General features: G+C 39.6%; 1 protein-coding gene across 1 annotated transcript in view; it reads right to left on the bottom strand.

Moving 5' to 3' along the window:
- The window catches only part of PRDM6 (PR/SET domain 6), an 87,543-nt gene extending 66,620 nt beyond the window's left edge, over positions 1 to 20,923 (bottom strand). Inside the window, 2 exon segments of the mRNA XM_032214147.1 lie at positions 3,159 to 3,466; positions 20,373 to 20,923. Of these exon segments, the coding sequence (XP_032070038.1) occupies positions 3,159 to 3,466; positions 20,373 to 20,922 (858 nt within the window). The 5' untranslated portion in view covers position 20,923.
- Positions 20,924 to 21,734: the final 811 nt, after the last annotated feature.

The following is a 21,734-nucleotide window of genomic DNA, read 5'->3' on the forward strand; positions in this document are numbered from 1 at the left end:
ATATGCCTGCAGACTTTCATATTCCCATTATTTACCTGTCTTTTCTCCAAATCCTCTTTAGACCCATTACAATTCAATGTTCAGTGTCTGCAATTCACAAAGTGTAGCCTTGAGCATTCTTGGTCCTATATTATTTTCTTTCTAAACATGTTAAAATGGCAAATATTCTGACTCAATAATACTTCAATACTGATGTTATCTAGCTCTATCAATTCAAACTTACTACATAAATACATACATACATACATACATGCATGCATGCATGCATGCATGCAGTCATTCATTCATTCATTCATTCATAGATTCTTTTAAACAAGAATACTCAACATAAAGTAAGGAAATAAAAACAAATGAAAAAACAATGAAGAAAAAAGCAAAAAGTGCAAGAAAAGAAAAAGTTGAAAAAGAGAAATACACACACACACACACACACCAACCAATCGGCTTCAAATATTCCTCACAGCAATTGCAAGTATAAATATATTTTAATCTCTTTCTAAATTTACATCATGTTAATCTTCCTTCTATAATCTATCCCATCTCATCATCAAAACCATAAGTCACAAGTTCATTTTTTCATGGTTTACCCCCCAAAATCCATGAGGCAACCAGTCACCAATAAAAATAAATAATGTCTTTTCTCTAACCAAAAAAGTCAATTTATCCATTTCTGCAAGATCTGTCAACTTCACCAACCTTTCACAGTGCATAGTCTCAAAGCCAAGCTTCTTTGCCTCCATCCAATACTACACTGCCCGATGGTTTGACTAATTCTTTTTGTTGAATGTTATTTTGCCATAACAAATTAAGACAACCAAGACTAAACCCTTTAGATTTCTTTCTAAGACCTTATATTCAATTACTGCATCATATTGTATCCTTCTAACTGTATGTACAGCCCTAAATGTACCCATTTCCCCCTCTCTTTAGTTTATTTATGGTAAATCTATATTTAAGATATGGATTTCTTTCTACAGAGTGTAGCAAAGATGCAGTTCTTCTTCTTGTTCTCTCCACACAATTCTGATTCACCCATTCACCATCTCCCATATCATTACCATGTTCTCTCGCTTTGATTGTCACACCTTATGTCTTTTATTTTTATTAACTTCAAAAGACACTCATCTTTAATACTTGCACTAGTTTTTTCCTCTCTAACCCAGATTTTTATTACATACAATGTAATGTATATGCCAATTAATGAACAGCAGAATACTCAGGGGTAGGTTTCAAAATTTTTAGCAAGGGGTTCTTTTCCTGGTTGCTGAGTGGATGTAGCCATGGTGGGCATGGCATAGTCGACCTCCTGCACCACAGCAGGGGGGGGGGCATTTTTGCCCTCCCTGGGCTCACAGCCTTTCTTTGAGCCTCCGGGATGGCGAAAACAGCCTCCCCAGGTTCCAAGGATCTTTGAAGGCTGGATACAGGCCCATCTCTGGCCTTCCCAAACTTCCAGTAGGCCCGTTTTTCTTCCTCCCCGAGCTGCTGCATGCTCCCTGCACTTACCTGCATCCAAAATGGGCTGCGTGGGGACTCCTGAGAGGATTGGGGCCAGCCAGGATTTTGCAGTTCTTCAAACTGCATAGAATCTTAGCTAGAGGTTCGCTCGAACCCCTGCGAACGCCCAGCAGCCCACCCCTGAGAATACTTAACCCATAAGCTTCTTTGTTCCTTCTGTCAATTAATGAGCATTAATGATGCTCTGAAAAAAAACACCTCCAATTGAAATTCCTACAGGGTTTTTTTCAAAAATATGCCTAGAAAGTATACTGGCATTTTCCTGTGCTTTCAGTGATATGTAGGTTTGATATGCTTTTATTGACTTTAGCCCAACCTTCACAGTGATATTATCATTATATGGAAAAGCTAAAATGTTCAGCTAGGAACACAAAGATTTTATTTTCACTACACTAGAAGCAGTGTTGTGATTATGCTCCCCAGGCTGGATGAAATTTAGTCACAATCTAAAACAAAACCATGATCTAATTCCAATGAATTAACAGAGCCATGCATTCCCTTGCACTTTTTGAAACCTTCATTCATAGGACAATTATAGCTGCCTTGCTTCTTTAGACATTTTGTCTAGCAGGAGGATTTAATGTTGGTTTACCAGTCTACGAGAATCATATTTTGATTCTACTACTAGAATCAAAATATGATTTAACATAGAAGAGATACAAAACTCTGGTTTAAAGCCCCCACACTAAAATTCCAGAATGCTACATCAAAATGCTACATCAAGGCAAGAGGAAGAATTTCCAGCCTCCTAAAACACAGTTTAAGAATTTAAAACTGTCATCTGAAAAAAAAAGCTTTTAAATATCACAGTGCATGTACACCAAATCAACATGCTTTTGTCAGCCAGTAAAAGATTGTACTTAGCAGTATGTGTAACAACTAACATAGAAATTGCTTCAATAAGTGTAGCTTTTATATGACACCAGATTTAGCACAAAATCCAGATGATTGCCAAATGGAACAGTGTTTTCTGTTACAGTAGGACCTCAGGTCCCAAATGGCTCATACCATGAACAATTCGGGTGCCGACCAAAAAATCCACTAAATGTTTCATTCACAAACACATCTTTGGGTGCAGAATAAACACAGCCACGGTGATTTTCCCTGCTGTGGTGATTTCCCCTTCTGCACCATTTTGTGTGCGTGTGCGCATGAGCAGTCAGTTTTGATTCTGGTCACAACCCAATCAGGCGACGACCGAAGTCCTGCAGTGGATTACGATCGCCACCTGAGGTCCCTCTGTACCAGTCCACTGCCATCTAGTGGTTGTCCAGATTTTGCAGGACTTGCTTTCAGATATTTTTTACTTTTAGAAAAGACAATAAAAAGGCCTGTTTTTCCCCTGCTCAAAATATTTATGATAATAGCTTTACATAAAGTGTTTTTTTTAAAACTATGACAACAGTCAGAAGGTCACATGTTTCAGAATCATACTAACTTTACATTGGTTCCATTCCCTGTGATTGCTAACAATCTAAAGATTGGACAGAAATGCCCCACAAGGCTGAAAGGTCTCAGATGTTCCATGCTAATACTGTTAGTGCACATACTGAAATCCACCGAGGATGGACAATGAAGACAAATGAAACCAACATGAAACGAAACCCAAGCTCCCATTTGGATTTTAAACTGTGACTTACTTCCCAGAGGTGCTGAGTATTTCTGGGTCCTCCTGTTTGTACCTTTTCCGGCAGAAGAAGAACTCCCTGGAAAGGCCCAATCCAAGTGCCCTGTTGAATCCTCTGGGCTGCACAGATGCCATAGGCCAAGCCAGGAACAGTGCTGGTGCACAGACATACTTCTCGTGGCAGATCCCGAAGCCACTCCGGAATCTCAGGGGGAGGAGCTGCCGCTGCTGCACTACTAGTTCCCACCAGGCGGCGCAAAGAGTGCAGAGGTCCATGCATGGGACATTCTCCATTTCGGTTATCGGCACACATGTCACACCCTGTGGAGAAAAACAGAATGGCAAATGCTAAATGGCAGTTCTGATTTCTAGGCTAGCAAATAAGAATTCATCCACTACATTTTAGAGGCACATATCATAGGAAATACATAGGAATAGATTTGTTGGGCACTCTTGTTTGGAGCACTGATAAATAAAACACATGAAAAGAGTTTGGCCGAGTGGTGTATTAACAATTAAGCATACTAAACACGTGCTTAAGGCACCAGACCCAAAGGAGAGCACCAGAAAGTTGAGAAATAAAGAAAAAACCAATGAAGATTTGTATAATATGTACAAAGGAGGGGAGGACCAAAATTTTTCAGTGCTTAGGGCACCAGTGAGTCCACTGGTTTGGCCAAACACTTTACCCCAAAATGTGGCAGAGACCGCTGTTCAAAATATGCCTGGACTGAGCAGAGCGAAAGGCAACCAAATCCACAGTATGCATTCCCATAGATAGTGGAGCATTTATCTAGGATGGCATATGGCAAGCAGACGCATGGAGAAGTAGTATAGAAAGCTGTCCGAGGGCAGAAGCCTGCCATGCTTAGATATGATACAAAATATGCCTGTCACTTGCAATGGCAGAGGGGCCAATTGTTCCCCCTTTACTCACAGAATAAAAATATTGGACTAGCTTTGCATCTAAACCAATTTATATGAAAGGAAGTTCTATTGACTGGAATGAGATTTATTTCCTAGAAAGCATACACTCGACAGCATCTTACTATCTTCCAACTGATTTGTGGATTAAAACTGAAGAGGTTTATTTTAACGAAGCATTCAACATTAAGGCCTGGTTCGCACATGTAAATCATGATTTATTGCGCTCATTATAATACACAAACCATGATTTATTTGGGACAAAGAATCACCCAAATTAAAGCTTTTCACACCCTGGGTTGCTTTTACAATTTTTGTATTATGTTTGACTCCAAAATGTTGCAGTACTAATTTGCATGTACCCAAAGGTATGATATTACTATTTCAGTTATGTTGGATTACAGTTAATATCTAATGAAGCATAAATATTATGCCACAAAACAAGGACTTTTTAATATTGGGGTGGTCTTCAAAATGATTGGTCCAAAAAGGCTAATGTTAAAGAATTTTTTAAAACCGCATGAAACCTTTTTATAATTTTCTTAGGAACTATATCCTGCAAAGCTGGTAGAACTATAGTTTTGCTAATTTATTATATTATGATTTTACTGTATGTGCTGTCATTATTATTCCTATTATTGATTTTGTATTGGCTTTTCTAGAATAGATTTCTATTAATTTGCAAGCTACACAATTCGCAAGCTATGGTTTATTGGATGTCTTGGAAAGCAACAAATTAATAATTTTATTAATACAAAACACTGCTGAAACAAATGACAACATCTTTATGTTACATTAAATTTTTAACTGAAAGAGAACTTTATAAGGTTTTTTTTTCTATTTCAAGTCAATAGTTTCCATGTTCTTTATATATTTTAAGTTCTGGACTCTCAAGAACATTGCTTATTCACAGAAATATATTTTTCAAATAAAATAACAATGAACTTCTTTGAATTAACTACAGTCCCTGGCATATTTTGGACATTAAAATACAATGAAAGGTTTCAAATGCTGTTCCAGAAATATATTCAAGAAGTAATGCTTGTTCTTTATTATTTACACAGCAATTCCTTTCACTCCAATAATTTTGCATCATATATATCTTGCAGCTAAAAATAAAACAAAAATATTCACCAGTTGGTTGGGCATTTGGTGGTCTAAACCATAAATTTGGAATAAGTATGCATCCTGGAACCACAAGTAATAAACCTAGTCGAATTGACACAGTTTTCTTTCCTCCTGTGTCAAATAAATTTTAGTCAAGTTTAATGTTTCAACAGCACAAAAATCCTTTCTATCCAACACGGTTATCAATTATATAACTAAAATCTACCCTCTATTCTGCTGTTGCTAAACTAGCACCTACTATTTAGTTTCAAAATCATTTTCCAATAAATTGTTCAAAAGGTGAATATAAATTTCATTTTCTTTACACTCATCCAGATCAGCTATCTACAAACCTGCATCTTCAAATCTGTCATATTACAATTCCATCATCCCCAGCCAACCTTCAGTAACTGGGTTGATTGGGAATAAACTTGCACATTTGCAAAGACCCAGGTTAAGGAGCATATTATAGATCTAGAAAAACATATACTTATACATTGAAATTTGAATAATCCTATAAAAATATGTTGTTTGAAAACAGTAATAAGTTCTTGGTTTTTGATGTCATTTTAGTTTCACATCCCTAAAATCCTGGTGGCCTCAAGTTGAAACATCTGAATGCCGAACTTGCTTAAGTACACAAAAATAGGTATGGAATGCTATGGATCCCAATAGAAAATTCATTTGAAGAGGTTCATGTTTTTCAATCAATATATTCATGATCCAAGTACTGAGTCAGATCAATTTCAAATGCAACATTCTTGACCCCCAAGTTCTGAAACCATTTACATCTATCCATAGTGCAAACAAACTCTTGCAACATTTTCCCCTTCCACCCATCATGTCCTCATCAATGCTATCATCATGTTCCATTCCAGGAGGAAGACAGGTTTGATTCATCCTCATCTGCCAGCATTGAAGAACTGTTTTCCTCCTTCATTTGACATAGTCAAGGGCAAACTCAAAGTGTGTAAAACCTGTTAGTCTTTGGAAGGAATTTAAGTATTGGGCAGATACTACAAAGACAATAGGGATAGGACAGGATTCAACAGTGGAGACAACTACTTCATTTTGGTACAATTTTCTGCTAACTCAAGGATAAGTAGGTGAGGAAAGACCCATAAACCAGGGTGCTTACAATAGATGGATTCTTAACTCTAGAACACAAAATATATTTTCTTGGCCATTCTGTCCTTTCCTGCTTAACAGAATTTTTTAAACAGCAAAATAAAATGAAGTGGTGGACTTTCATAAATTTCCACAACTGGGGCCCATGATTTCACAAAAAAAGCCTTGTTAAGCATTTAAACTACAGCTTGGTGGGTCTGGCATCCTACACATCCCGCAGCCAACTGGAGGATGGGAGGGACAGGGAAAGATTAAACGGTCAAGGTTGTAGATTGTTCCCATTCCAACCTAATTCATTGCATTTATATGTAATGTAGGAAAATTTATATAGGAAAAAAATTATGATTATACAAGCATTTCACTTTGCTATACCTAATAATTATCATTCCTCTTCACAAATAAGTTTCATGTACATGTTAAACTACATGAAGTTGGTTTAATTGTTGGCTTTGATGAACTTTAAATCTATTTAAATTCCAGACCAAGAAAATATACTTCTATCCTCAAGGCCTTGTGCCATTGATTCTTTAGGACAATTTTCATTCCACATCGATCAAGGCTGATGTTCAATCTTTTGAATTTAGACTACTCTCCCTGAATGGAATATGAACAGGCAAAATAAATCCTGAAGCAAATGATACACACAAGAGCAAACAGATATATGGAAGATCCCAGACTTCCTTTCACTAGTTCACAGCAGCTATATTGTCACTGCTACCCACTACCTTACATAGCTAGAAACATTTAGCCATTGGAAAGCTTTCTCTCTTGCCTGATGCCATGTTCTCTTCTCTCACAGTATTCCATGCTGCTGCATAAAACCTGGTTACATGCACTCTATGTACGAAAGATAGTTTGTCTATGAGCAATCTCTGGGGATAAACTTAATCTGGATAATCAGAATATCTAGTGGCCAGAGGTAGTATGCCCTTAGCTTTGCATTTGTAATTCCGGAAAGGAAGAAACTACAGAACTATTTTTATTTATTATTCCTTTTTCAGAGAAATTTGAACCAGATTCATACTACCTCTGGTCTGTAGATATCCTGATTACCCAGATTCAGCTTATGCCCAGAGGCTGCTCATAGCCAAACTACCTTTCGTACATACAGTGCCCGTAACCAGGTTTTGTGCAGCAGGATGGAAGATCCATCAAGATCCTGGATGGGGCAATCTTCCTGCATGCAATTTCTGTAATTATAATTTACGTATATTTTAGACATTTTCACTTGTAATCATAGGTGCCCTTGTATCTAATGTTAGTTGCAATTTATATTAAGTATGAGCCTCAGTAATAGATGTTAGTTAGTTTTATAAATGTATTCTAACTTTGTCCAAAATGATTCCATTATCTACTAAGATAAATATAATTTACCAAGATAATAACTGCAGTATATGCAAGTAAATATGTTCCCATATGCAACAGAATCTACAAATCTATTCAGAAGCAGAATTGCAGGTTTTATTTTTTTAAAGAAAAAGAGCGAGCAACCGTCAGGCTTTATTCTTATTATTTAGTAATAAGTCAGGTAATTCAGCTAGTTAACATTTCTTATTATTATTTTCATAATAATTCATAATAATTATTTTCGTAGAACTGTTAATTCAAATATGACCCACCCCGTGTGTTTTGTAATATTTTTACATAAGATGTGACTTGGATTGAATTAGATTTTTTATACAATTAAACGACGTTAAAATGACCAAAAACGGGATAGAAACTTGGTATGTCTCAAGATATAGGATACGTATGGTCAAGATTTCAGTAACATTTCAGGGCAGACTCTTGATTCTAGAATAATTTGTTCTCTGCTGACAATCTTTTAGATGTGTAACCTCCTCCCAGCTTCCTGATTATTAATGGCTCTCTTGGAGACACCATGTCTACCAAGCAGCTTCAATTAAATGAAGCCAAAGCATCTTTTTGTTTTTTACTCTAACCATACAGTTTCAGGATCAAACTCTTATATTTAACATATAGTATCGCTCACATTTATGCACATGTGGTCTTCAAAACATCATATAAACATACAGTTCTGAGATGGTTATACATACTTGTTCTAAACACAGTTTTGGAAACTTTTTTCTGAAGTGCTGCCCAAAAAGTAAAGATCAGCATTGCAAATTAGAGAGAACAAATTGTAGACTACATGCCAAGGAGTATTTTCCATTGCTAGGAATAGATTTTACCTGGACAATTATGAAACTAAACTATATTAAAAAATTATCTGCTTAACTATTCAGTACAATTCTTACTTAATGTTTTCCACTATTCATAATAAGGTACCATAAACAGAAAGACATTATTGTTGTGGCCATATTTAATATTCTATTATAAATTATTACAAATGTTTTAATCATTTGCATTGAATTCTATCTACCGCTACAACTCTTGCGTAAAATTTATACAAGTGCAGCTTGATCGCTTGCTATATGTATTATATTCCAAAAAGTTTCTGAAACTAGCTAACTCAATTATTGTCAGGGTACATTTCCAACTTGATTTAAGAATTGATCTATTAACACTTCAGAACTGTTTCATGTTTTACATGTTTTGGGAACATTTAAATGTCACGATTTAAATTATGTTTAAATGAACATAATGCACAAATTACTTTTTCACCTTTTAAAGTTTAGCTGCAATTATAACATTATTCGATTAAATTCATACATATAATAGATCTAATAAAATCAATAAGCTGCATGTTAGCAACTTGCCCCATTTATTTTAACAATACTCTAAGTAACACAGTTTACATTTAATCATTGTTTACAGCTAAATCTCATTCAGATAAATGGATTATATTTCTACTGAAAAGATTAGGAGTCAAGATTTAAGATACACTGAAATCAATTTACATTCAAATCAGAGGCACTGGATTCCTGTGGCATTAACAGAACTTGAACCAGAGGATAAGTAGATGAAGTCTATGAATTGTATGCTTAGAAGCAAAAAGCACTCTAGCATATTCCATGGAGAATATGATTAGAAACAATGCAGCTTTATATATTACTCTTAAACACTTCAGGCACAAGACTATTTCATTAAAGTAAGTGTACCTGATAAAACCACAAATTCAACAATTTGTTGAATGTGGATATTTATTCCATTTCAGGATAAATAATGTGCATGGCTATGGTTTACTTTTTTTTCTTTTTGCTAACATTACATACATATAAAGCATTATCAGTTTTCGGATCTATTTACTAGAATTAAAGTGTTTACATATTAATTAATATATGTTCTGCCAATACAAAAATTAATTTTTCCACCGCAAAGGAAAGAAAAGTAATCGTAATTTTTTTAAGAAATAAAGAAAAATTTAATTTTACAGACGCAAACAACTAAGCTATTTACATATTATTGAATATAAGAAACATCAGGAGGAAAAGGAAATATAGTTTGCAGCTTAACTAGTCATATTTTAAAGGGGTAAAAAATAAGAGAGCAACCCCAAAATCCTGAAAATATTTATATCGCTTTTCATTCTGGAACATATGGAAGAAATACCATTATTAACAGAGCAAGTCTTTTAGAACATTGTTATTAGCGGTATAAAATATCCATATATAAAACTGTGTCTCATCTTTCTCTCAGAATTTATTGTTAAACTATGTTTACTTCAAGTACATCTAGTTTCAAGGGAGCAGTCTTTAGACCTCTATTCATCAGTTTCTGAAAAATGATTTAATCACTATCATCCGTCTGAAAAAAAAATTGTCACAACAAATCAGATATAAATAAAATAACCAAAAATATTGATGCAAATACAGCAAAAATATTCAAAAACAGCATTTCAAATTGTTTAATAAGGGCATGCAGAACTTCTATCTTCCCATGAGTTACAAACATCAAGCGATGTATTTCATGTAAAAATCCTTAGATGTGAATTGGCTGTCTCTAATGTAAGCTTTCTAACAATTTGAAATTTTGTCTAAGATTATTGGAAAGAAATATCTGAAAATATTTTGAAATAATTCATATTACTTTTCTTTGACTCTTTTCCGGCAGGTGCAATTTTATCTTTCTGATTATAGGGAAATTATTAATAACAGTTTTATAGTGATCTACTTAAAAGGGAGAAATAAAAAGCACAATGTAGTGGATTGGAGATATTAGTAGTGGAAGTTTTTTGCTGATCAAATGTTATGGTTGGTTCTCCCCCTCTCCCCATTAATCAATTAATTTCCTGGATATAACAAGCATTAGGCTTTCTCAATTGTGAGGGTTTGTGAAGGGCAACCATTTTTTTAAATGCGCACTACTATCCTGAATATTATTCTTCAAAAGTAATAATGAACTCAACAAAAAGTATATATTCCAGTATTTAGGCTTTTTAAAATGCAGTCCTAAGGACACATAGCTGCAACTTTTACTGAACTCAGTTAAAACTTTTTCTAGTAACTTTTGCCATAGCTTTAAACATATAATACATACGTTATTCTTTCCTATAAAAGAATAGAGCTCACAACAACCATTTTGCAATAAGAATGTTCTCTCAATACTAGAAAACCTACACACAACAGTGTGTTTATATTCAAATCTAAATGCTCATTTATTAGATTTGATTTCAATAGAAAGCTTAGTTCTGTGTACTGTTTCTATTTAACAGTATCTATTCCTCTTCTTCCTTGTCTCAAATACAGTAATTGATGTTGTTTGAACATTCAACCATACTCTCGTATAAATCTAAGTATATTGGTGCCAAAAGATTAAAAGTGAAAAACTAAGTTTTAATCTCTCAGTCTTAAGTAGATATATTACAGCCCAACAACCATCTAAAAGAAAGATCTATGTTGTTGCTATGCCAGGTGCCTACAGCTCAGTAAATCTGAAAGAGTTTGATATGCAAACTTCTATCTTGCAGCTGAGCTTCAGTGACAACCATACACTGATTTCACACGTGACACTAAAAACAAGCCAGAGATTCTTTCATGTTATAATTGCTGTTAAAACCTTGCTAACACTAAATAGAAACCGCAGGCCAATAAGTTTTAAATTATTACATTTTAAAATCTAACATATATTGTAGTCAGCGTAAATGTTCAGTCCATCGCATTAAACTAAAATAGTCCTAATCCAAAATTTAACATCCAACATATTTATTTCATTATAAGTACATTTAATGAGGTAGAGAGATTTAACGTCATCATAAATAAAGCAACATTTTTAGTTACTTAGATGAATTTCTATCTCACCAAATCTTTCAAAATGACACATAACAGGCAACTTTGAAGTATCTAAACAGGATGTTAACAAAAGATATCTATTTAATAATACGAAATATATGTAGCATGGGTTTAGCTATATCTTACTTCTACAAGAAGATACTAATGAAACAATCTCACGTGGTTCAAAGTATTTCATATAAATATTCAGTTAGATTATTTATCTGTGGGGGGAAGTGCTGTTAAAACTGAGGAGCTGTCATTTGGAATCCCTTCTGAAATTCCCACTATTTTTAGGCAGAACAGCAAGAACATAGGTTTTAATGACTGAATGTATTTGCATTATACAAATCAATATGTGGGCCATCCCAAAAAATGAATTTGTGGTAGATCTGCTCCTGGATCAGCTCATCCCATCCTGGAACTCTTCAGATGTTTCAGCTGAAGTTCTTAACAATGTCTTACTTAGCATATAATGGATGATATTAAGGAAGTGCCCTTGAAGAGCATCCGGCGACTTCAGCTAGTGCAGAACGCAGCCGCGCGATTCACCCCGATTCACCCGCATTACACCTATCCTCCGCGAGCTGCGCTGGCTACCTGTCGATCTCCGGATGCGCTTCAAGGTGCTATTGACCACCCATAAAGCCCTACATGGCAGTGGATCTGGATACTTGAGAGACCGCCTTCTGCCAATTACCTCCCTACGGCCTATAAGATCTCATAGGTTAGGCCTCCTCCGCATCCCATCGGCCAGCCAATGTCGGCTGGCAACCACAAGGAGGAGGGCCTTCTCAGTAGCGGCCCCGACCCTTTGGAACGAGCTCCCCGTAGAGATTCGTACCCTCTCCACCGTCCAGGCCTTCCGCACAGCCTTGAAGAACTGGCTCGCCCGTCAGGCCTGGGGATAAGGACCATTACCCCGCCCGAATGTTGTATGCATGTTGTGTATCATTTTTATTATGTGTTGTTGTCTTAGTACTGTATTGTATTGTATTCCCCTCTCCCTGGTTTCTGTGAGCCGCCCTGAGTCCCCTCAGGGAAAAGGGCGGCCTACAAATAAAATCAATTCAATTCAATTCAATTCAAGTTTAACTGGATTTAAGAATGGTATGTATGAAGCAAAGGGAGGGGGGAAGGGAAGGGAGAAGAGAAAAGAAATAGACAAAGAGAGAGAGAGAGAAGGAAGGAAGGGAGGGAGGGGGAGAGAGAGATAGAGAGAGAGAGGGAGAGAGAGAGAGAGATTGGGGCATAGATGTGGCAATTTAATCGCTAGAAGAACTACACTTTGGCCAAAAGTACTTAGCTGTAGTGTAGCATCTTATCTTCCAGGCAATGTTAATCCCCATCAGTAGTGTTGTTCCAGTCTCAAGGCTGATCTCACCCTTTTATCCATTCTAAAATATCATAAAATATTTTTGAAAGATGTAAAGAAGATGGTAAAAGGCAATTACATATTTTCAGTTTGGCCCAAGCAGACATTTTTATTTCTTTTCACTGAACGTATCTGTTTATTCATAGTTTCAGCTATTGCACATAGACGTTTATTTATGAAATTAGAGTGGGGAAAGTATCCAAGCTACTTTTTTAATAGTATGATCCTAAGAATGATATAGATAAAAAGGAATGCTAACATTTGCCATGATCGGTTCAATGAAATAAGAAAAATTAAGCCAGCCCAAATCTGCAATTCTACATGGTCTTTACCTACAGTAGACACCTGTTAGCCTTCTCTTTTGCCAGTTCCTTAAACTGATAATATGAAATATATTCCAGACAGTTTTGCCAAATCATTTTGGTAAGATGAATAAAGATGCCTCCTGCTCCATTTTAATAAAGTTGCTTGAAGAGGGCACTAAAGAATGTCATATGAGCTGCTACACTCAAAACTGCATCAATTTTAGCATTTTCAAACTCTTTTGGTATTGCACTTTTCTCAGAGATCCTCAGAGATGGTTGCATTAGAGTTATACAATTGCATTAATCTAATTTGTACCAACATATAATTGTACCTTTAGTATTTGTATCTTGGTTTTAATAGCAAAGAGATTTTGGTCCTTGGAGCAATTACTCAGAGAAAGTTTTGGAAATATCTTGTGAGATGCAATTAGGTTTTCTTGCACATGAGTTAATTATTTGAATCATCTTCCTAAATATTAATACTAATATAGTTGCTACTAATCATGTTATAAATAAACCTTAATTATTAAATTTCAGGCCTATAACCTACAATTTTATGTAAGCAATGTAAGTTATATAGATTATTACATAATTCAAACCGACTTTGTGTTTTGGGGTCACATAGGCCTCTCTCTCGCAAAAAACAGCCATATAAAAATGTATCACAGCAGGTGTGGACTAACCCTTGAAAATATTAGCGCCAAACAGCTTTAGTGCAGTTAGAATCTGTAATCAACACATTGAGAAATATTAACAGCAATGGTGATTATTAATAAAAGCAGTAACCCTAAGTCACAAATCAACCTTGAGTTTTCACTTGAAGCACAATTAATCAGGCTCAGGCTGAAGATAGCCTACTTCAGATACATTATGGGAAGACCCAGCTCTCTGGAGAAGGTTTTGAAGTTGGGAATAGTGGAAGGAAAGAGAAGAAGACAACTGGTAACAAGATGGACTCAGTTGTGATGGGCACGCCATTGAAATAAGCGATGTGAGGGATAGATGATCATGAAGAAAATGTATAGGTAAAAGTCAACAATGTATTGATGGCATGTTTTCATCACCACCATCACTGTTTCAAATAGTTATGTCTTTTTTTTCCCCAGAGGCAAAAACAGCCAAATGCATCTTTGTTACCCAACCCAATAAAGGTGACCCAAGCCTCATTCTCAGAAAGGCATTCTTGCCATCTAATGGCAATCCCTGATGCCCTTGAACGCTGCAACTTTTTCTTCAAGTGGAGCCCAAGTCCCCAAACTCTAAAACCAAATGGAAAGTAAGCCACACTTTCACCTGCTTCTCCCCAAGTTCTCCCGCTCCAGCGGTCTTCATCCCAGAGAGGAGCAGGCAAGTAGGGGGCCGCCCTGCTCCTCTCTTCTCTTTGCTTGCCTGCCTCCCCCCACATTCGGATTTCCCACCTGGCAGCAGGTGACTATCCCCCAGCCTTGGCCCCTCTCTGGGCGCCTGACAGATGAGCCACGGACAGGCACATTAGAGTCACCTCCTGAGCCCAGTCTGCAGCCAGCCTCATTGATTACCACCCAACTGAGGGGAGGGAGGAGGGCAGCCACGCGCATCTGCCTTCGAGTAAGGAAATGCGCAGAGATTGAGAAGGCGGAAAGCTCAGGGAATCGGCAGAAGAAGAAAGGAAGCGATCGACTGCCCGACAGGATCTAGAAGCTGTTTGATGAATCTTTTCCTCCACTGAGACCATCCCCTACATTTCTTCCAATCCAAGAGACCCCCAATAAACTCAGTAGGACTTTTGCAAAAAAAAAAAAAAAAAAAAACACCCTGCATTATCCTGGGTTTGGTTGCACCTTCGAATGTACGCATCTTTAGATCCACACGCTCGTTAAATCGAGTGTCTGATTCGGTCAGATTAAGAGTAGAACGAAAATAGGCACCATTTTCTCTCGCTCACTCGCTCGCTCTCTCTTCCTCTCTCTCTCTCTCTTCCTCCTCCTCCTCTCCCTCCCTGCCTCCTTCCTCCTTTCCTCCCTCTCTTTCCCTCTCCCTCTCTTGTTTTGCAAAGCAAATTATAAAATAAAATAAATCCAGAGTTTTTGGAGTAGAATAATTGAAAAGACAAGATTGTTCAGTCTGGGACAAGTTTAAACTGCTACCATATATATATATGTATACAGTGTATACAGTATGTGTGTGTGTGTGTGTGTGTGTGTGTGTGTGTGTGTGTGTGTATACACACACACACACACACACACAGTATATTCCTTCGATCGCGTGTAGGAAGGAATTAAATTTCAGTGTCAACTATCAGAAGGTTAGGAGAATATTGTGTGTAGATAAACCTTGCCACCCCTTGCCCCTGGGGAAGCCCCATACACAATGTGGAGATGATGAATGGGCATTGGGAGAGGAGATCGAAGCGAGGGCCGTCTTGCCTCAACTCTCTCCTACAAAACTATAGGGCAATTAATTGTGCCTTGTCCCCTCATCCTTCATCTCCTTGTGGCACATATCGATGGAGATTACTGCTGATGGACCATTTTATCACCTTAAATAAACAGTCACCACCTCTTCTAACCTCAATCTAATATACGCGAGTCCTCCTCGTAAAAGGTGCCGCTCCTGATGGGGGAGAAAACAGAAGGCTGGAAAAAATAGCTACAGCACGTTAAAGATATGGTGGCAATTGAGGGAAATATACGCACCGTAGATATATATACGTCGAGGTTTAATCCCAAGAGGCTCCTATTCGCCCCCCCCCCCCGCTTGCCCTCTAGGCTAGGAGTGTGGCAAAAGACGCTGGCCAGACAGACAGCTAAATGCGCGGAAGGGGGCGGGCTGTTGAACCTGCCCGGTTCGTTTCACACGTTGCAGAGCGCGGCGAGGGGCAGAAACGTCCCTTCTTTTGTTTTTCAACCTCCGGAGAGGAATGGCAGGGAGGGAGCGAAGATGCGCTTGAAAACTACTTCAAGAGCATCAAAGCATGAATTGGGAGACAGTTGTAAAGGCGTGTTGTCTCTTTGGCTCTGCCTTAATTAAGGAATTTCAACTCCATAAACTGTTCTCAGTTTAAGAACGGAAAGGTGGGTGGCTTTCTTGGACTTATAGTAATCAGTAAGCAACTTAAAGATGGGGTAGAAATAATTGCGCTGCGTCAAAAATGTTTTGTCTGAGTTTATTGCTTATTAGCAAATCTTAGGATAGGAAACCTTCCACTTCCTAAAAGAACCGAACTCGCGTGGACGTCGTGAAAGAGAAAAGGACCTGAATTCTATTCATCTCCAGCAAAACCGCCCTTACTCAGAAACTTTGGGGGTGCATTGAACCTTTTACAACGTCAGACCCAGATCGTTTATTTCATCGAATCCATTCCACTCCCAATTCTTTCCATGGGCTGTGATCTTCGTGCTAGAATATTTCTGCTAGAAACAGCAAACCTTCGGTGTTTGAAAAAATAAATAAATAAAAATCAATCTGTCCGAGCAATATCTTATCCACGTTAACCTCAAATTAATTTATGTCAAGAACTGGAAATTCCTAAGTGCCCAAGGCAGCAGTCAAGTGTCTATTTATCTGGAAGTTTAAGTTTAAGTTTTTTTAAAGTGTGAAATTGTAAATTAGCTGCTATTCGTGTTATGGAATCATTGCCACGCAGCAAAAACAAATGCCTCACAACAGAAACCTATGAAGTTACATACCATCATGATGCCATTGTCAATTTCATATATTAATGTCAATAATAATAAATAGCAGGATATTATAATGGATAGTGATAATATGGGGGATATTATGAGTATGTTAACTAGTATTAATCTAGAATGAAGCACTGCAACTTTTCCCTCTTCTTGCACTACAGACTTAATTAAAATTTAGCATTCCAGCTTGTATTTTGCCTGGAAAGCATTTAAGCTGAATAGTGTTACTGACAGCTGAATTTGTATCCTAATTAAGCGAAATATTGGAACTCAACTCAACTCATTAGGGCTTAGACTCCATCCATGGAGTAAAGAGCCACTAAAATTAGTAAATGTGTTTTGGGTAAGAGTGCTAAATGACAATCCAATAAGTTGCTTTAACTGGGCTAAGGGTGACCAAAAAAAATATGTGCTTTGCAATAGTCAGGACAAGATTAATGGTGGGGAATAGGGCAAGCAAATGAAGGCACCATCAACACGCACAAGTCCTTGTGTTAGAGAGTAGACTAGCCCCCCTCTCCCAAAATTTCTGACTTTTTGACCCAGGACTTCTAAATGCCTAACTAGGTTTTTATTTAGATACAGTCTCCAGTCCCTGCTAGAAACCTAGGTAGTTTGAGAAGTATTCAATAGAACTCGTGTGTTGCGCTTGCTACTAAATGGAGCGGGTGGCACCTACATCCAAGCGTTCTTGTTCCAAGCAATGGGCACATTTGAACAGGACCGGACAGGACACGAAATGGGGGAAACAAAACAGCGAAACAAAAAAAAAAAGGAGCTTCATTCATTTGGGCACCGGAAGAACCGGTTGCGGGAGGAGATGAAGGAGAAAGAGAGGGGAGCTCTCGGCTGTAGTATATCTACTCTAGCGGCCTTCGCGGCAAGGTACCCCCTCCCCAAGTTAGGTTCCTTCAAAGAACAAGCGCCAGCTCCTTCGCAGCAGATCGCATTTTCAGCCACATTAGAGACGGACCACACCGCCCAGTCTTGCTCCAGTCTTTTGACGGTGCCTAGACGCCCCAGTCTTTTGATGGGACAACCCCTCCCCCCAGTTTTTTTATGGCCCCTAGTCTCCAGCCGGAGAAAGAATTTGGGACCCTCTCGGACTACACAGAACAGACATACCCGGCGACGAAATTGTAGTCGCAGGGAATGAAAAGGAGTGGGGAGCTCGAGGTTCGAGTATCGACGGCCCGATCCACCAGCAGCCTCAACTCAGGACTCTAAGACTTGGCCCAATGATCGGAAGGAAGTCCTCTCGACATACAGACATTTTCAGGGAGGGAAAGAGAAGGGCCGGGTCGAAGCCGAGGTTCGGGTGCAAGGGACGGGGGAGGGCCGGAATGAGTTGGCGCGGAGTGGATCTGGAGCCTAAACCCGCCCCACGTGTGAAGCTGAGCTCCATAGCCTAGATCGAGCCACCCTTTGGAGCGACCGAAGGCCACCTGGCGGCTCTCTGGGAAGAATGGCGCGACTTTAGAAAAGAAAAGGAAAAAAAACTTAATTCTGGACAAAAAGAGAAGAGTCCCAGTTCGATCCCAGGAAGCGGCTTTTCTTTTCTTTTTCTTTTCTTTTAAATTCATCACCTTGCTCTTTAGAAGCCCCTTTGTCTCTCGAATTACCGATTTCGATCTGCGAGAAGTAAAGCCACGGTATCTACGGTGGCAATTAAAAGCGCCTCTCGGAGTCTCTTAATTTATGACGCCAATAATTTATGGGATCGCTTCCTCGCGCTAACCTCCCTGCACTTCTTGGGGAAAAGCATCCGCTGCATCATCAGGGGATACGCAACAAGGCAGGATCGGAAGATGAATCCCTGGGAAATGCTGGAAACGGATCCAAACTGACGCCTCGCTTTCAGAGGAGGCGTCAGTAAAAAGAGAACGGCTAAGATTACAATATTCCATTGAGTGCGGGAGAAGAAAAAGATCTAGCACTGTGCTCTTCTCCTCTTCCTAAATTTAGAGTAAACATAGGTCGGATTTGGCTCACTCGGCACTGCGGAGCCCTATGCAACCTGGGGTTTACTTCCAAGTAGACAGTTTCAATTCTCTGACCTCGAAAGACATTTGTTTTTATGTAAATTCAATGCTAGTATAACCTTGTTAATACAATAAGCTATATGGGAATTTTCTGTAACTTTGGAAAGAAAGTTTTCGTTTCAAGTGTAAATATCTGCGTGATTGCTATTTTTCTGCCCCATCAACTTGGCTATTTAAACCATAATTTTTAGAACTAAATTGATGAGGTTTCTAATGCTGAAATTAAAGTATTCTTACTCAGACTTTACATAGATTCTTCTGCCACACAGATCTATACCCATTCAAGCCCCAAATAAAATTAATTACTCTCCTAACTTGATTGCATTTGTTTCCATGGAAATACAGTGAAGGTGTAAGTCGTACAGTTTGAAACAAAATGTTTCACTGGACTGAAGAACAACTAACTTAAAATACTACAGATAAGAAGAAAGGAAACCTACAACTCTATTGTACTTTTTCTTGTATATTTTTTCACATATTATTTATAGGCTTTCATTATGTTGTCATTTAAGATAACTAAAAAGATTTTTTAAATTTTTAAACACCATCCGTAGTGCAAGCAAATGCAGCACAACTCACAATTCTGGGGATGGGGAAAGGTGTTCTGTCAAAATCTGTATTTTGGGAGGTGGGGGAGAAAAATTATCAAAAAAGAATTCACCCTTGTTTTCTGCAAAATAAATATTACTCCTTTAATTTAAAATTTGAAATTCCTATTGAGTTTTGAGCCTCAATTATACTTCTGACATTTATACTTTTGAAAACTAACTGCCTATGAAATGGCTTGGACACTAAGTGAGGAAAACTCAGAAAACCTTGATGTTAAATGAAATGAGCAGCAGTGAAAGGTATATGATATTTCCAAACAAGACCATGAAAAAAGTACAATTTCTTCCTCCTTGACTGTATTATCGATATCCTTAGTCTTTCCAACTCTCTTGCTACACCATTAAGAAGAAAACCTTGAAAGTAAATAAAATTAAATAAAACCACTCATTTTCAAGAAAGTTACAGTAAGGTAAAGCTTTGATAAACAACCTACTAGGGGATAACTATTTTTTCCAGAGAACCCTTGTGGCAAAAAAAAAATGTTGTTCAAGATTTAATTTAAGCTTACTTCTTTACTTCATGAAACTTTGGAAAAGGGAGTCCCGCTGCTGCGTTGAACAGGGAGCCCTGCAAAAGGCAAAGCTAGAAGCTTCTTTCGGACCTGCTCAATTTAAAATAAACTGTAGGCATATTTGAGATACCTGGGAGATTTAGTCCCATGCCTCTCATTTAAGAGGGGATTTGGGGTGGTCCTCTATGCTAGAGATTCTGATTGTGATCTTGCTGCCTGCAATTCCCTACCAGCCGATTCGCACAAAATCGGCAAATTGATTCCGGAGTAAAAACTTGTGCAAGTTTGCCACAGAGCTCGGTGTGTGGAGGAACAAATTCGGATGGGAGGAGGCCTCAAAGCACTTGAGAAAAGAAAGGGCCCATCCATGCCTAAAACTCGGTGGGTACGTACGATTGTTGGGGTCCCCGGTGTGCTGGTTGAGGGGAATGATCTCCATGCGCTGTTGCCCGTAGAGGTAATAGTCCAGTTCTTCGGCCGTGCAGCGAAACCTGGACGCCGCCCTCTCGCTGCACTTGGCCAGGCTGCTGCCGCCGCCCCCTACCAAGTCCTTGGTCTGCAAGAGCGAGACCTGGGCTCCCGTCGCGGGATCGGAGCTTTGGATCGGCCCAAAGACAGGAATCTGCGCCATCGGCAGCGAAGTCAAGCTGGCCAGGGAGGCGACGGCGCACGAAGATGGAGCGGACGAAGGAGTGGAAGAAGAGGAGGACGAGGAGGAAGACGAGGAGGACGAGGAGGCGGACGAAGAGAGAGACGCCGGGAGCTGCCGGAGGTTGTCACAGGTTGGGTCGAGGACTCTTTCGGGCGCCTGGAGAGGGTGGCCCAGCAGCCCCGCGCCACCTTTCAGTTGGCTGCTGGGTGGGAAAAGCTGCTGCCAGTGTTGGAGGTAAGCCGGGTCCACCTTGAGGAAAGCTGATCCGCCGGGGTCGCCGGACTTCAGCATCTCTGCGAGCCTGGGGGGGGGGGGGGAGGGAGAGCTGAGAGGTTCTGCCGGGATTTTGGTCACCCAGGTGAGTCTCAGTCCACTGGAAAAGTGCGGGCAGGAGAGAAGCGTGGCTCTTTTACTGAGCGCTTACCCGAGATTTCCCCCAGGCGCAGAGCCTGGCAGGGCAGAATCCCCCCCCAAAATGTCACGGGGGAAGGAAAGGGGGGAGGAGCCCGGGGGCTTTGACTTCTTTCCTCTCCCCCCCTTCACCCCAAAACTTCCCCCTCCTCTGGGTTGCAGTTATCCGCTTTATTCCCTCCGTCTTTCCCTCCGCCCTTCCGCGCATCCTACCTCATCCCTCGACCCGACCTCTTCCTTTCCAACCGAGGGAGGCTACCCCCGCTCCTCCCCCCCACATTCGAAAAGCGAAGGGAAAAGAAAGGCGCCGAAGCAGCTAATCTCCAGGCAAGCAAGGAAACCCCCTGGCCAGCTCCGCAGCGTCCCGGCGAGAAAGTTGCCTGGCGGGAAGCAAACTTCCTCCGATCGCGGTCAGGAAGCCCAGCGGCCGGATGGGCAAAGGCAGCCCCCCTCCCCGCCCCGCCTGGGGATGCCGGCTGCCGGGCCTCTCCTGCTGTACCTGAGGTGCGCGAAGGAGGAAGAGAAACTCCCCGGGGTCCAAAAGAGGCGAAAAGGAGGAAGGAGCTCGATTCCCGACCACCTGGGCCTGGAGGGAGATGAGAAGCAACGGGAGCTGGGCGGGGGGGCGGTTAACCCGGCAAGGGAGAGTCCGGCTGGGCTCTGGGCTGGCTCGGCGCGCTCTTGGCTGTGGT

This window comes from Thamnophis elegans, chromosome 3 (assembly GCF_009769535.1).
Source record: "Thamnophis elegans isolate rThaEle1 chromosome 3, rThaEle1.pri, whole genome shotgun sequence".
NCBI classification, from domain to species: Eukaryota; Metazoa; Chordata; class Lepidosauria; order Squamata; family Colubridae; genus Thamnophis; species Thamnophis elegans.